The sequence below is a fragment of the Hoplias malabaricus genome, chromosome 2 (genome assembly GCF_029633855.1).
Source record: "Hoplias malabaricus isolate fHopMal1 chromosome 2, fHopMal1.hap1, whole genome shotgun sequence".
NCBI classification, from domain to species: domain Eukaryota; kingdom Metazoa; phylum Chordata; class Actinopteri; order Characiformes; family Erythrinidae; genus Hoplias; species Hoplias malabaricus.
The window spans coordinates 26,316,818-26,332,410 of NC_089801.1; the positions used below are offsets into that span (position 1 = coordinate 26,316,818).

Genomic DNA, 15,593 nt, shown 5'->3' on the forward strand with positions numbered 1-15,593 from the left:
TGGAAGATGAATCTCCTACTCATCTTCAGCTCTCTAGCAGAGAGCGCATGTTTTCCTCAAGAATTTGGATGTACATGGAATCCTCCATTTTCCCTTCAAACCTGAACAATTGCCCAGTTCCTGCTGAAGAGAAACACCCCATAATATAATGCTGCCACCACCATGATAATGCTCTGAACAGAACTCAGAGGGATAGTTAAAGCTGCTGAAATCTTTTTTGTATCCTTCTCCTAACTTGTGACTTTACATAACTTTATCATGGCACTCTTTTGAAAGCACCTTTCCCACCACGGTGTTACCATGCACTACTAGTGGTGGACTGGTTAAGTAACAGCTGGTTTTATCCTGAAGTAAGCAAAACCAGTACAATTGATTTCAGATGTGGGCCAATTAGGCTTGTGTGTAATCTGGAAGATGATTGGTTATACATGAAGTTTATAATGTTCACTCTTAGGAGCTGGTTACTTATCTAAACAAGGTATTTTGCTAATTAAATTATAGTATTTATCAGATTTGTCAGAAAAACATAATTTTACTTTGAGGAAGAGAGTTATAATGTGTAAATACAGCTGGAAAAGTTAAACATAATTTCTTCATTTTCGGGGTATAATGTGATAAAAGGCAAGGATTTTGATAGGGTATGAAGATTTTCTATAGGAATTGTATATACGTTTTGGTTGAGATGTAGCTCATATGATACAAGGTAATGATCTAAGATTATTGTGGTTTAAGGAGGAATAGTTAGGTTATCTATGCTGACACCAAGGGTCAAAACTAAAACTAACACAGTAACATCATCTACAGACTTCTGCAATAATCATATAATATTTGTCAAGTTAATAGACTTGTTTCAGTCAGTGTAGTGCATATATATTTTTCATATCTATATCATTTGTCATATTGGGGGCTGTAACGGAGCATTCCATTTACCCTGACATTTTTAAATGAAATATGTTTGTGTTTTACTATGTGCATAGGTACAAATTTGTTCATTAAATCTTGAAGACCATGAAAATATACCTTCAGAGGTAGTACCATGGAGACTAAGATCCAGTTGTGAAGTTGTAATAATCAAACATCAGTCACATTTCCAGAGGGGGCAACTTTGTATTTTTCATAACATGATTTTGTAAACGGAAAAATGAACAAAAGACAGAATGAAATTATTTATTTTGAAACTTTATATTTTGGTACATAATAATGTGTCAGATTTGTAACCCTTTGGGAATGAACACCAATGGTGTAAACACTTCAGTTTCTTGTCTCATTTGGTGTCTTCATCTGTTTGTAAAAATGCTAGATTTTGATTAACCTGGCATACTGGCAGGTGTTTATTTGGTTTTACACTTTTTGTATTTTGCAATAAATTTCACAGATGTTTGTATGTCCTTGAGTTTAGTCCTTTTGTTCAGTTTTATGATCCGGTGCTCCAGGTTACAGTTTCTTGTATATTAGATGTCACTCTGTTCATGCCTGACAGTAAAAAAAAAATTAGTCTCATCATATGAGAACCAAGGTTAATATTAGGGAGGAATGGTATCCACATTTTCATACCTCATATGTGTGAGCCTCATATCTGTGAGTGTGGGTTGGGTTAAGGGTTTTCGGTGCTGTGCTGTTCATCCGACAGTGCACACACGTTTTCACCCACGTGTTGATGATAAAAGCCAGTTTCTGAGAGCAAATTTTAGCAACTGGTGCTGGAGAAACAGAAGACTCTACACTGTTTAGAAGCATAGCTGGTCAGCTAGCTGACACACTGACACACCGCACACGTGTCATAAATGCCACCCTCATTTTGTGAAACCATCCACATTTTTTAAATACCGTAGTATACAATATTATTGTTATACTGCCCAACCCTAGTTAGCATTATTAATACTTTGCCTAATTATAAAAAAATTTGCCTCATGTTTTTTCCAGAGATGATCAGACGAGTGGTTCGTCAGAGCAAGTTCCGTCATGTATTTGGCCAAGCAGTAAGGAATGATCAGTGCTATGATGACATCAGGGTCTCACGGGTCACCTGGGATAGTGCATTCTGTGCAGTTAACCCCAGTTTCCTTGCCATTATTGTCGAGGCTAGTGGAGGTGGAGCCTTTCTTGTTCTCCCTCTGCAAAAGGTAAGAAATCCTAAACACATTTTTCCACAATAACAGAAAAAGAAAAGCAGGAAGACCACCTTTCCACAACACAATTAAACATTCATTAACATACAAAATATGAAAATCTTACTGGAATTGCTAAAGAAGGTCCCCTGCAAACATTTTAAGTGCTGTCAAAGTGAATAGTTTTATACACAACTTCCTCCTGTAATTCACTCTTATTGCAGGGCCTAGTGGCTGTTTTTTTCAGCTATGTGAACACAGCTTCACTATTACTGAGTTAAGAAGGTGATTACAATTTATGCAGAAATATTTATTAACTCTCACAACTAATTCTCACTCTTCTTCCCTCTCTCTCACGCAAAAAATTCAAATTTTAAAAATCATCAAAACTACATTTGGACATTATAATAAATTAAGAAGGACTGTTTCCTCTAGCCAATTTGACATTCATATCATACTACACATTTATCTCTGTGATGATGTAAGGTACACATCACATTTAAAAGCTATTGTATATACTGACTTGTGGACTGGTCGTCCTTATCTATTGGGAGTGAAAATAGCAATGAGTGAAAATGTGTTTTACTTACCTGTGTAAGACTATCCCCTGTAGAAGGGGAGGAACAATAATGAATTAAGTAATTCATTCATTGTCTGTAACCGCTTATTCAGTTCAGTTCCAGAGCCTACCAGGAATAGGGGAGGAACAGAATTTGTAAAAGGGAAATTGTAAATAAATGTACACTGTAAGTGTTGATGAGTAGAGATGATATCATGACTAGAATATGAATGCTGAACTGTGAATATTTAGTAGTTACTGTTTGTAATTTGTGTTTTCGTTAATTTTGTTTTTACCCACATTAGAAGTGGTATGTTCTAGGGGAGGAGCTACTTGCATATAAGCAGCACTGCAACAGGTGTAAGGGTCTCTGATTTTCTGTCCAGTTTTGTAGGCTTTTACATGTTGATCCTGTAGATCAGGGGTGTCCAAACTTTTTTCAAAGGGGGCAGAACTGGATCATATCAAAATTCTTAAGGGCCTGTGTTTATTTCCAAACATATTATTCATAATTGATTTATAACAGTGTATTCAAAATATGAAAAACACAAGTTTACAAAACAGTTTATTAGGGGTGCACGATAACAATTTTTCACTTCCGATACCGATATTTCATGTACAAGTATCTGCCGATACTGAGTACCAATACCAACTCTGTTTATCTAAACTACTAAACAGATGCTATAAATCCAGATATTTATATTGCTATACTTAAAGATTTAATTTGTTAAACCAGTGTTCTGTATAACTAATAAGATATAATTCACTTGAATGAACAACATTTACTTCTTTATTAGCTCTACATTAAAAAATGTAATGTTTCAGAGCCATGAGAAAAAAAAATCAGTATTTCCAAAATGCAGTAACAATTACAAGTAAGAAGACATAGTCTAGCCTGGCTGAACAGCTTTTTACATGAGGATATTTGTCATGACTGTGACATGCATTTTCTAAGGACTCCTGCTAACCTGTGTTTGCGTGCATCCTTGTGGTTGGTTGAATGAAGTCAGTGTTCTTTGGCATGCCTTAAGCTGGGGTTACACTACATGACTTTTTGCCTGATTTTAAATATTTTTGCCTTGAAATTGCTGCAACTGCAGTCGCAGCATATCAAACGTTTGATTTTTTTCAGCCCGAATTTGGATGTAGTTGTGTAGTTAAACTCTCCACCAACTCTAGGATGAACGAGTCCCTTCAACAGCCGTGTGGACCCGTTTCACACAGTAAAGAAAACACTGGGAGCCACAAAACTCTTTTGAAATTTTAAATGAAATAACACTGCGTATAACAGGGTTTTTGCCTTTGTGCTATGTATAAACAAACTATACTGTGTTACATTTATGAAATCAATGAACGACTGCAGAGAAAATGAAATAACATTTCTGCATGAAACAAACCATTTTTAACTCCGAAAAAAAAAACGTTTTATTAAAATATTTTAGATGTTAAAAGATCGCCATAATCTTCATAGAATTACAATTTGAAAATGAATGAACTAAAATAAAATACATTTTAAGTAAATACTTATTAATTATTTTCAAAAGCTGAGCCGCATCAGAGGGATCAAAGAGCCAAACGTGGCTCTGGAGCCGCGGGTTGCCGACCCCTGGATTAGGGAGTTTTGGGTCATGTAGTGTGTGTGATATATTTACAGTCTCTGTAAAAATCAACAAAAACAGTCGTGTAGTGTGAAATACCCAGTCTGAAAAGTACCCTGTGTACTACATGTAGGGAATAGTGAGTGGTGGGCCATTTCCAACACACCTATGGTATCGGTGCTCTTTGTAGCTGATACTGATACTGTGTTTAAGTGCCAGTATCGGTGCAGATACAGATACAATAGCGGTATCACTGCAGCACTACAGTTTATATATAATAACTACTAAATTTCATTTTAGAGTATTAACTGCTGCATTATATCAAAAGAGTGTAAAATCCAACATTTTACTGTAAATGCTTCCCACTTTCTTGAAATCGCAGATTCTCACTGTCAACATTGCATTGCTGGAGCCATTACCAAATGTCGTTCTGTGAATAACTTTGCTGGCCCAGATAAATGAATGGAATTTAAGTTTATCTTAGTTTATTAAAACAGTGGTGCAGTATCCGATACATTAGCCCACATGCTGCCATGGTCAGGTGACAGAAAAAACAGATGACAGAAAAGTGCCAGCGGGCCACTAATGATGTATTCTTTAAAGTGAAGCCACGGGCCAATTGAAATAATACAGTGGGCGGCGTTTGGCCTGGAGGCTGGACTTTGGACACCCCTGCTGTAGACAGATAGAATCAGTGAGAAAAGTTAGATCTGTAGGCCTTTGCAGTTATTGATCTAGTCCTCTCTGTAGAGATTTTTGTGCTTTGATTTTGTCCTTTTTTGGTGCAGAGTATGTGTGTCTGTAAATATGTAAACACCTGAAACTGTAGGTATGCAAATAAAGGTGAAGGGGAAAATAATTTTTTTGTGCTGCCCAACTTTTTCCAGGTCTTCAGACTACTCGCCCATCACTGCCCATAAAGTGCACTCCATACTAGTGATGCACCGAGGGTCTGATATTAGGCTCGGATATTGGGCCTGATATTAAAAAAAATTAGCTGGATTGATTATCGGATAATTAGGACCCTCTCGCACATGCTCTCTCTTTCTCTCTCTCTCTCTCTCTCTCTCTCTCTCTCTTTTTTTTTGTCTGCCCTCAGTTTCAGCTAATTATTTTTTTATTCCGATATTTTAAAGAGTGTGTGTGTGTGTGTGTGTGTGTGTGTGTGTGTGTGTGCACTTCCATTTATCATTTTGTACTAGTTATGGTACTGGTCTGACATGAATCCTTCTCCTACACTTCATGCTAATGTAGCAGACTTGTGATTTGTCCTAATGTATGTGTGTCAGTCAAATTTCCCTGCAGTAGTAGGTGGTTCTTGGCCATGTTAAATGACGAAAGTGTCTGGTAGTGTGAGACTAGTAAGTTAGTCCTGATGCCTTATGTCTCTCCCACATGGTAAGGTATGAAGTTTATTAATTGAACAGTGGTATCGGGTCTGTAATGGGCATTTATTGATACATAAGTTTATGTATCGGTATCAGGATTGAAAACGTCTGATCGGTCTGTCCCTAATCCATACTACACCACACTGCAGTGGTTGTAGAGCACACTTATCACAGTCTCCTTCTCAAAAATAAAAGCAAGTACTGGCATTTTAACTTCTTAGTTGTGATTATATATATATTAAATATCCCTTTATAAAACTTCCAGTCTTAAGAAGGGACCCTAACCCTCATTCATGACACAGGAGCAGGACGAATTTGCTGGAATATGGTTAGTAAATCATTTTCTTTGTAAATATGCGGATTCATCCCATCATGTTCAGTTTCAAAATGTTCGTAGGTACACACAAAATATACACCTGTTCCTGAAAATGCATAAAGTGTGTGTAATGTCCAAAAGATGCTGAAACTGTCATCTGACATGACTAAACTTTAGTTAAATTTATTAAACCCTAATTGAGATGCACTAAATAATTAAATAATAAATAAATTAATAATCAAACCAAATTTCACAAAGTAGACCTCTTGATGCAACCTGTTATTCAGAGCAACTTCCAGTAACTAAAGGGCAATAGTTTGCTTAATTATATTGTTACTCTTGTGGTCAGACAGTTACTTAATGTGGATTATTACAGTATAAATCAGTATAGGCGCTGTCCGTGTTTGGTTCCATGGACACTGGCACATTTAAGACAGGAATGTTTAAACCCTCAATCATCGAAGCATCATCCCCAGAATTTTAAGATTTATTACACTTGACACAATGCAACTGTCGCAAACGTGTGGATGTCAAAATGCTACAATCACAGCCATTGTGCACCTACAATGCTTTATAACTCACTTCACACAAAACTAATGCATTTAAAAGAGCTCCTGCAAAGCAGGAACAAATCCACAGGCATTTGTCGTTCTATAAGAGACTATAGAGAGAGTCAAATGACCCAAAACTCAAAGAAGGAGATTTTGTCAAGAATTAATGCCTTTAGTTTCCCTGCAGCAGGACAAATTGCAGTACTGTGCAAATGTCAGGCACCTAAAATTAAATTATTTAAAATAATAATAACTTCTCAATAAGCATTTTGCTTGTAAAATTATCTAGAATATACATACAAAGGTAGTAGATGTGTTAGTGAATGTGAAGACCCAATTTTTTTCAGTGATTTTGATTTAATATAATGAACTATTTATTAACCAGTAAAACTCTGGATTTAAGGATAACCTCAAATATAACTGGACTTGAGTTCTTAATCATTGTGTCCACACACAAACTTGTTAGTCCCCCTTTGTAAATATAAAGTCAAAGGCAGTAGCTCTGTTACTGTACAGTTTGTTTTGGCCATCCTCAAGTCAGCAACAGTGGTCACTGGATTGTTAATAGTCCAAAAGAGACACTGAAGGGATGGAGGCAACTTCTGGACGCTGTATGGAATAGACATGAGCTTATGCCTCAGTCGTTACATTTGTCTGCTCTCTGTTGATATGATGTCTCAAACAATCATTAAAATACCGGAACACTCACAGCGCCGCCTCCAGTTTTCTAGGGTCACACCTTCAATCCAGTTCATACGTATCCCATCTTCTTTAAGACGCCTTTGAAATGGACGAAATGGACCCACCGTGAGCTATTATAGCCAGAATGTATTATTCCATGGGTTCTGCTGATATTCTGAAGAAAGCCAGGAAACTGCAGCGAATAACAATATCCAACATGAAGATCTTAGGTTATCCTGATTATAAAGAGAAGATAGCCAGGCTGCTTTCAGTGATGTATGGAGGCGGCAATGAAGCGAAGCAGTTTGACACCTCTATTTCCAAATGACTCATTGAGTTCATTACTGTGTTTGTGTAGTGAGCTACTCTTCATCATTAAAATCTTTTTTTCTGTTACTTCTGTGGAGAATAGTATGTTATGCTTCTGATCTGTGGTCTGTTCTTTAAATCTACAATCATGGTTTACTAGAAAAATGACCAGTTTTCTATTTTTCCTTATTACATTCCCCAGTGTTCCCTTTGTTAGGCCTTGACCTTGTTGCCTAGTAGGGCTTTGAAAGAGTGGAGATTAAAAAAAAAACACTATTATCTTCCTGTATTTGTAAACGAATATGTACCGTACCAACACAGGAGTGTTTTTTTTTTTTTTAAACTAACTTTTAATTTTGACATAAGCCCAAACACTCTACAATTTATGTACACGTTACTTGTGACACAGCAGGTTTTAAAAATTCCAGCAGCGCTGCCATGTCTGATCCTGTCCCACTTAAACATCACCTCATCCATATCACTACAGCGCTGAGAATGGTCCACTAGCCAAATTAATATCTTCTCTGGAAAGTGGCCATTATGGTATTTAGGTAAATAGTCTGTCTCTGAAATATATAAATATACTGGAGCAGGTTAAAATCTATAAGTATCTGGGCATTGAGATGGACAGGTCTCATCCCTTCTCTCAGCACGTGGACTTTATTTATAGGAAGTCTTAGCATCGATTAATTCTTATGAGAAAGTTCAGAAGATTTGCAGTTAAACACCTGTTACAACATGGTAGACTTAAAGCAACACCATACCATCCACCTAGCTGCATCTTAGCAACCCCCTAGCAACAACTTAGCTACCAAATTCAGTAGCAACACCTTAGCAACCACTAGCAGGTCGGTAGCAACAAGCATGTATACGTCTGAACAAGCCTTCCAGCACACTTTCCTCTAGTTTTTGAGTTATGAGCAATGTTTTGACACTAGATATTTTAGAACCAACATGTAAATACTGTGCTTGCGGTTTTGTCAGTGACTTAGTGTATGGTTGGTGTACAGCTCATGATATGGTTTCCAATAGGAAATAACTAGCTGAATGTTTGACACATTCATACTGCAACCAGGTGGCATATACCTCTCTCACATACTTGCAGAAAGTACAGACTCGCACACAGACAAATTTGGAGAAGAAAGTTTGAAACTGGAGGGTCTCCAGTCCAACTCCCAGGACTTGCAGGAAAAAATTAATCCATGGCTGAAGTGCCCTTGACCAAGACACTTAACCCCCTATCTTCTTCCCTGGCACTGAGGTGGTTGGCAGCCCGCTGCTCGTAAGGGGATCAATACAATTTTCTTCCTTATCTTCTTCTTCTTTCTTCATCTAGACAACTTTTCAAATAGCTTTTTTTCTGACAGCATTTTCTGTTCTTACAAAAATAATCATTCATTGTCTGTAACTGCTTATCCAGTTCAGGGTCACAGAGGGTTCAAAACTGGAATCTGGAAACACTGGGCACAAGGCTGGAACACCCCCTGGACCACCATTCACACATTCACAGCTGTGGACACATTTGAATAGCCAATCCCCTTCCCCATGTGCCTATGTTTGGATTGTGGGAAGAAACCGGAGCACCCGGAGGAACCCCACACAGACACCAAAACACACCAAATTCCACACAAGCCGACAGTCAATTGAGTCAGTGCATGAACCCAAACCCCATGACCCTGGAGCTGTATGAGAGCAACACCTAACTTTTGTGTCAATGTGCAACCAGGTATAATATTTTGAAGGTCATAATAGCTTCAGCACTGCTTTAATTTTTCATGTGTGATCTGTGAGAGATAGTAAGCCGAATCGACCACTGCTAAGCTGCAATACACTCAATATTTGCTTTGTGATGTTGCAGATTTGCACTTTATGTAGACCTGTGTAGGCAAGTCACATTATGTAGATACTTGGAAACATGGTTTTGTTTCACTGTGTACTGTACAGGTGCTGGTCATAAAATTAGAATATCATGAAAAAGTTGATTTATTTCAGTAATTCCATTCAAAAAGTGAAACTTGTATATTATACTCATTCATTACACACAGACTGATATATTTCTAGTATTTATTTCTTTTAATTTGATGATTATAACTGATAACTTATGAAAATCCCAAATTCAGTATCTCAGGAAATTAGAATATTGATTAAGACCAAAACTAAAAAAGGATTTTTAGAAATGCTGGCCGACGGAAAAGCATGAACATGAAAAGTACGGTGAAATATGAACATGAAAATACCAAATTCAGTATCTCAGAAAATTTGAATATTGTGAAAAGGTTCAATATTGAAGACACCTGGTGCCACACTCTAATCAGCTAATTAACTCAAAACACCCGCAAAGGCCTTTAAATGGTCTCTCAGTCTAGTTGTGTAGGCTACACAATCATGGGGAAGACTGCTGATTTGACAGTTGTCCAAAAGATGACCATTGACACCTTACACAAGCAAGGCAAGGCACAAAAGGTGCCACTCCATGCCACGCCGCATTGCTGCTGTAATTCAGGCAAAAGGAGCCCCAACTAAGTATTGAATGCTGAATGCTCATACTTATTCATACTTTTCCGTTGGCCAGCATTTCTAATAATCCTTTTTTAATTTTGGTCTTAATTAATATTCTAATTTTCTGAGATTTGGGATTTTCATAAGTTGTCAGTTATAATAATCAAATTAAAAGAAATAAACACTTGAAATATATTAGTCTGTGTGTAATGAATGAGTATAATATACAAGTTTCACTTTTTGATTGGAATTACTGAAAGAAATCAACTTTTTCATGATATTCAAATTTAAAGCCAGCACCTGTACATATTGTTGAAAGGAACGTAAAAACCACTTTACCTGATATGAATGGGCAATAACTCCACTTGCACACTACAACACTTGGTGTCCTTGTTGCCAAACGATTAAAAAATGAATTAAAAGGAATGGTAATATAATAGTTGTAAACATGCCTTTTTGTGTGTCAAATACAGGTTCAAGAGTATTAACAGATCCTCATTTTTTTCATTTTCTTTTGCCTATAGATGTAAATAAAATTTTTTTTTATATTTTTTATATATTTTTTTCTTTTCACAGGCACTGAAAGGACAACAAGTCTAGAAAATGTTCCTTGTTTATGGATTTTTAAAAGCCTGTCTCAGAAGCATTTTGTATTCTGCACATGCTTTGAAATTTGCTTACCTAGTACTTGATAATTTGACAAATTCTATTGTAAGCCAGAAGCCATGTACATAGAGTCATGTCAATGTACAGTTGTGATTTATGTAGTTTTCAGATAGTTCCAGGAACATCTAGGTGTCAAGATAGAATGCATAAAGACAGAACTGTGATTTTTGTATTTGTAAAGCATACAAACGTTTCTGTGGTTACAATCAATATGCCTTTTTTATTTTTATTTTTATTTATTTATTTATTTTATACTTGTACAATAGTCAAGCAATCTTATCCTTTTGTTTATTGATATTTTTAGAGGCGGGTGAAGGGATGCTTTCATATTCCAATTACATTAAATGTCTAACATTAAAATGTATTTAAGTTATAGTGCTTGGTTCTGAGGTCCTTAATATTCTTGACAATTATTGTAAATCACATTCTTTATGTTTGTATACATATACATGAACATGTATTTAATAATATATTTTTGGCATGCAATTATTTACTTCAGTGAATTCATTAAATACATCTCAAACATGAAAAGCATGTCAAGTAGTTTGTCTGTGATTCTGCACCATATTATCCTTGCATATAGTCTCAAGCATGGCTTTCTCTGCTACAAGGGCTACAAAGTCTTACCATGAGCAAAAATGACATCATCTCAAAAACATCTGAGGTAACCATGTTTGAACTATGTTGACCAATTCCCAAAACAAAGCTTGCAATTGCATTGCTCCAATGATAGGGTGATTTAAGTACCCAATTTTTTTACTACTTTAAGTTGAGAAACATTACTCTTGATTAGTTTCACTAAATAACAGTCAGATTTGAAAATACTCTGAACACTTAACCAGCCAAGTAATATAAAAACAAAAGGGTGACCACTAACAAGTAAAAATGTACATGCCTTGCTAGCTTCTGCTAACATGCACAGTTAAGAAAAGAAGTTCATTAATTGTATGTTGAGTGGTGTTGTCTGTGAATCAGTTTGTTTGGTCATTAGTCTTTTAATACATTTTTAATTGAATTTTAATTTAAATTCATTTTTAATTAATGTTTGTTTCTGAGTATTGTGTAGCACTTTGGGATTTCTTTGAAATGTAATGTGCATTGCAAATAAAATGTATTGGTATATTTACGTGAGTTGATTCGGACACTGCTATGGTGTGTGACACTTCATGATAAATTAAACTGCTTATTGCTTGAGAGAGGGGCACCTTTCAGTTGTTTCACGGAATGGATGTGGGATGTATGCTCTAGATGCACACACCTTTGGAATATAAGGTGGCACTACTACAACATCTGTTGTTAGTTCAGCCATAATTCACATTCCGGTTCGTGAATTAAATTTGGAACAATTTGGTACGTTCCCAGCTGGAACCAAAGAACAGTAGGTTCTTCAGCACGAACCAAGGCTGAATAATAGGAAATAAGACAGGGGTTGTGTTTGGGGGGGATTCGCGTTGGCCAGTGCCTCGGCTCAACGTTAGTTAGTTCACAAGCTCAGCCAGACAGCTTGGAACACTGCAACATTTGCACATGTATTATACCTCACACTGCTGAATTTGTCTCATTTTGTGTGTGTCTTTGTGGTGGGGAGACATTTTGTGGTGTTAGTTTGTTTGTAAAACTTCGTATAGCTGTGCACAGCCACATTTAAACTTCATGTGTTTTACTACATCGAATAAATAAGCAATTGTAATTATTATTAAAATCAACAAAAGTAATTGTGACATTACTTGTTTATTGATAATGTATTTAATAACATTATATAATATGTTTAAAAATAATAATGTTAATAAAGTGTTATTCCTTTATCTTGGTTCAAAATCCCCAACTCCCAATATAAACTGATACATGGAAATGCATATATACAATGTGCAGACAGCCAATCAGAATGCAACTGGCAGAATCCTGAGAGTGAGACCAGAGTAGTGCATTGAAGGTATCCGTCAACTTGTGGGCAAAGCATCTGTTTAAGACTACCAGGAGAGTGTGTGAAGCGGTCAGTAAAACAGATCTGCACCTGTATGTCTCGGGCTATAGTTATCTCCCGGAAACTGATGGCATGCTCTCTTCAGGTAGGGGATGAGGTCCTACCCCAGGTAAAGACATTCAAATATCAAGATCTTTGAATGTTTCATGAGCTACCCCTTACTAATTACGTAGTTCATATGCTGGTGCTGATAGTTAACAATGTAGCATATCAGCTGGGGAGGAAATCACACCTGTATTCAGTAACCCACCTGTATAGAAACACAGCCACGTTAATGTCAAGTTTACTTTAAAATCTAATGAGGGAGCATGCCAATGCCAAATTTACCTTAAAGCAGATGTCACCCACCTTGTTAACAGGATACACAAGCACAAAGGTGAATGAGCTGTTATCCTTAAATGCTGGAGATAAACACCAACTCCTGCTTCACCTGGAGAATAAGGAAAGGGGAGGGAAAAGAGTGTCTCCTCACTGCTACAGTGGATGTCCAAAGCCAAAACAATTTTTAATAAAATCAGAGGCTCTGCCTCTTACCTATTACCTCCACTACATTGTAAATGAGGGGCACCCTAAATGTCCGCAGAGTAAAAATTGTCTGAATTTTCATTGATAATGTTCTTCTTTTGGTATTATGTTACATGGTGTGAATATTTTATAAAGAAATACACTTAAAGCTGTTATCTCGACAACATCACCATAACATCTGCAGAATGTTGCAGACAAACATTCTACATTTCTTAATATACCACATTACTGGAACATATTATAAATAAACATTGTCATCTCAGGTGTCAATATCATCCATAAAATATTTTCCAAATGTTGCTTTGCGAATGCTCTTCCTTTTTTAAATAGGTAACATAATCTGTGGCTCCGTTGACCTCAAAACGTCCTCTAAATATTGCAGTTAAACGCTGTCTTAGTTAACGTTCAGCATTATAGCATTATGCCATACCTTGTCCCACTGAATGCTCAGTTTTAATATTTTATAATTTTTGTGGATGTATAAAGTGATCTAACATTTTCTGCAGTAGCACCTTTAATTAAATTATCTTACTCTGGTAATGTACTTCTTTTAATTACTTTGAAGATATTTGTGGAGTCAAGTCATAAAATAATTGAAAATAAAGGAGCTGTTTATATTTCTTAAAATTATTATGATTAAGATACATTTTCTGTGTATGTTCTGATGTAGCATTCATTTTGAAAGATTCAATATGACGGTAAAGTATATTGATATATCACACTTTGAATCTTTCTGAGGAGTCTGAGGCATGAATGTGGATTGCCAGTATTTCTGTCTAATCTGTCAAGCTTGCTCTTTCACAGACTGGTCGCATCGATAAGGCTTACCCTACTGTATGTGGTCACACAGGCCCAGTGCTGGACATCGACTGGTGCCCGCACAACGATCATGTAATTGCCAGCGGGTCTGAAGACTGCACTGTAATGGTATGAATAGCTACATTTTGTGGCATATTTGAGGGAATTATGCAACAAAACCTCAATTCTGTTCTGTTTCGGCTTCAGGTGTGGCAGATTCCTGAGAATGGACTCACTTGTGCTCTTTCTGAGCCAGTTGTGGTGTTGGAGGGTCACTCTAAACGAGTAGGCATTGTAACATGGCATCCAACCGCCCGTAATATTCTCCTTAGTGCAGGTAGGTTAACCTTCTGGTTAGTCTTTACCACACTTTATTTTGGGTTGCCTTCTCATTGTTAAATAGGCCACATTATGCAATAGACATTGGGTTTTATGGAGACAAAATGAGTGCTGTAAAAACAATTCAGTCAAATCAAATCAAATCAAATTTATTTATATAGCGCTTTTCACAACTGATGTTGTCACAAAGCAGCTTCACAGAATTCCAGTAAGCTTCAAGAACTTCATCAACTCTACTGTAAAGCACCAAAAGCAAAAGGGATGTTTTTTCTGTTTTTAAAACAAGTGTTTTAATACACACAAAGTATTTTCTCTTAGCAGAGATAGTTTTTATTTATTTATTTATTTTAAAAACAAATATACCTTTCACAATTGCTCAGTTGTAAAGTGTCCTTGGGTATGTGAAAGGTGCTATATAAGTGTAACGTTTTACTATTATTTAAAAAATATATATATCTGTATATATAAAATGTATTCAATGATGATATACAAATATAAATGTATGCATATAAATGTTTTTATATTCAAATTAATATATAATTATCAATTATAATATATACATTACATAATACTGTAATTTATATATTAATGATAATATACTGCAGACTTTCTACAACCAATTGAAACAAAAGTAATTTTCAAATATTGTGCCTGAATTTACAGTTCTAAAATGAAGAACTATTATTTGTCAGTTTGTACAGCTTCTAATGAGTCTTTTAACAAATGGAGCTTTGTATACATAATAAAATGTTGACAATTATATAATGAATGTGGACATGTTTGCAGTAAAGTGTCAAATTATTTTTTCCACTGATGTTAGGGTCTTATTGGAATTGTCAATTCCACCTCAAATGCTGCTGCAGTTTAATGTCATAAACATGCTAAACATGCTACATTGTCATTTTACAGCATACAGCACAAATTTTCACACTGGTGCACTAGGGGCCAGTGAACACACACTAACCATATACTATATATATAATAATAATAAAGAACAAAAAACCCAACAAAAAAAGGTTTGACAATTCTTGCAATACAAGCTCTTAAACATGGATATTGCAGCATGCACTTTTATTGTGCCGTTTATTTATTTATTTATTCATTTATTTATTTAATTGTTGTTAACATAAAATTAAGCTAAGGGAAAGAATGATTTAATCTGACAAAATGTTGCAGTTGGTTATGTTTCACGCTTTAAATTTGGAGATATGAAAAGACCAAATTTCACTCCCCATTTTAGGAAGTTTAAGTCTGTGCTTCCTTGATTTGATA

General features: G+C 35.9%; 1 protein-coding gene across 1 annotated transcript in view; it reads left to right on the forward strand.

Moving 5' to 3' along the window:
• Positions 1-15,593, forward strand: part of coro1cb (coronin, actin binding protein, 1Cb) — a 36,271-nt gene that overhangs the window by 5,704 nt on the left and 14,974 nt on the right. The window contains exons 2-4 of the mRNA XM_066659748.1: positions 1,924-2,123; positions 13,989-14,111; positions 14,190-14,319. Coding sequence (XP_066515845.1) covers positions 1,926-2,123; positions 13,989-14,111; positions 14,190-14,319 — 451 coding nt within the window. The 5' untranslated portion in view covers positions 1,924-1,925. The remainder of the gene's footprint in view (positions 1-1,923; positions 2,124-13,988; positions 14,112-14,189; positions 14,320-15,593) is intronic.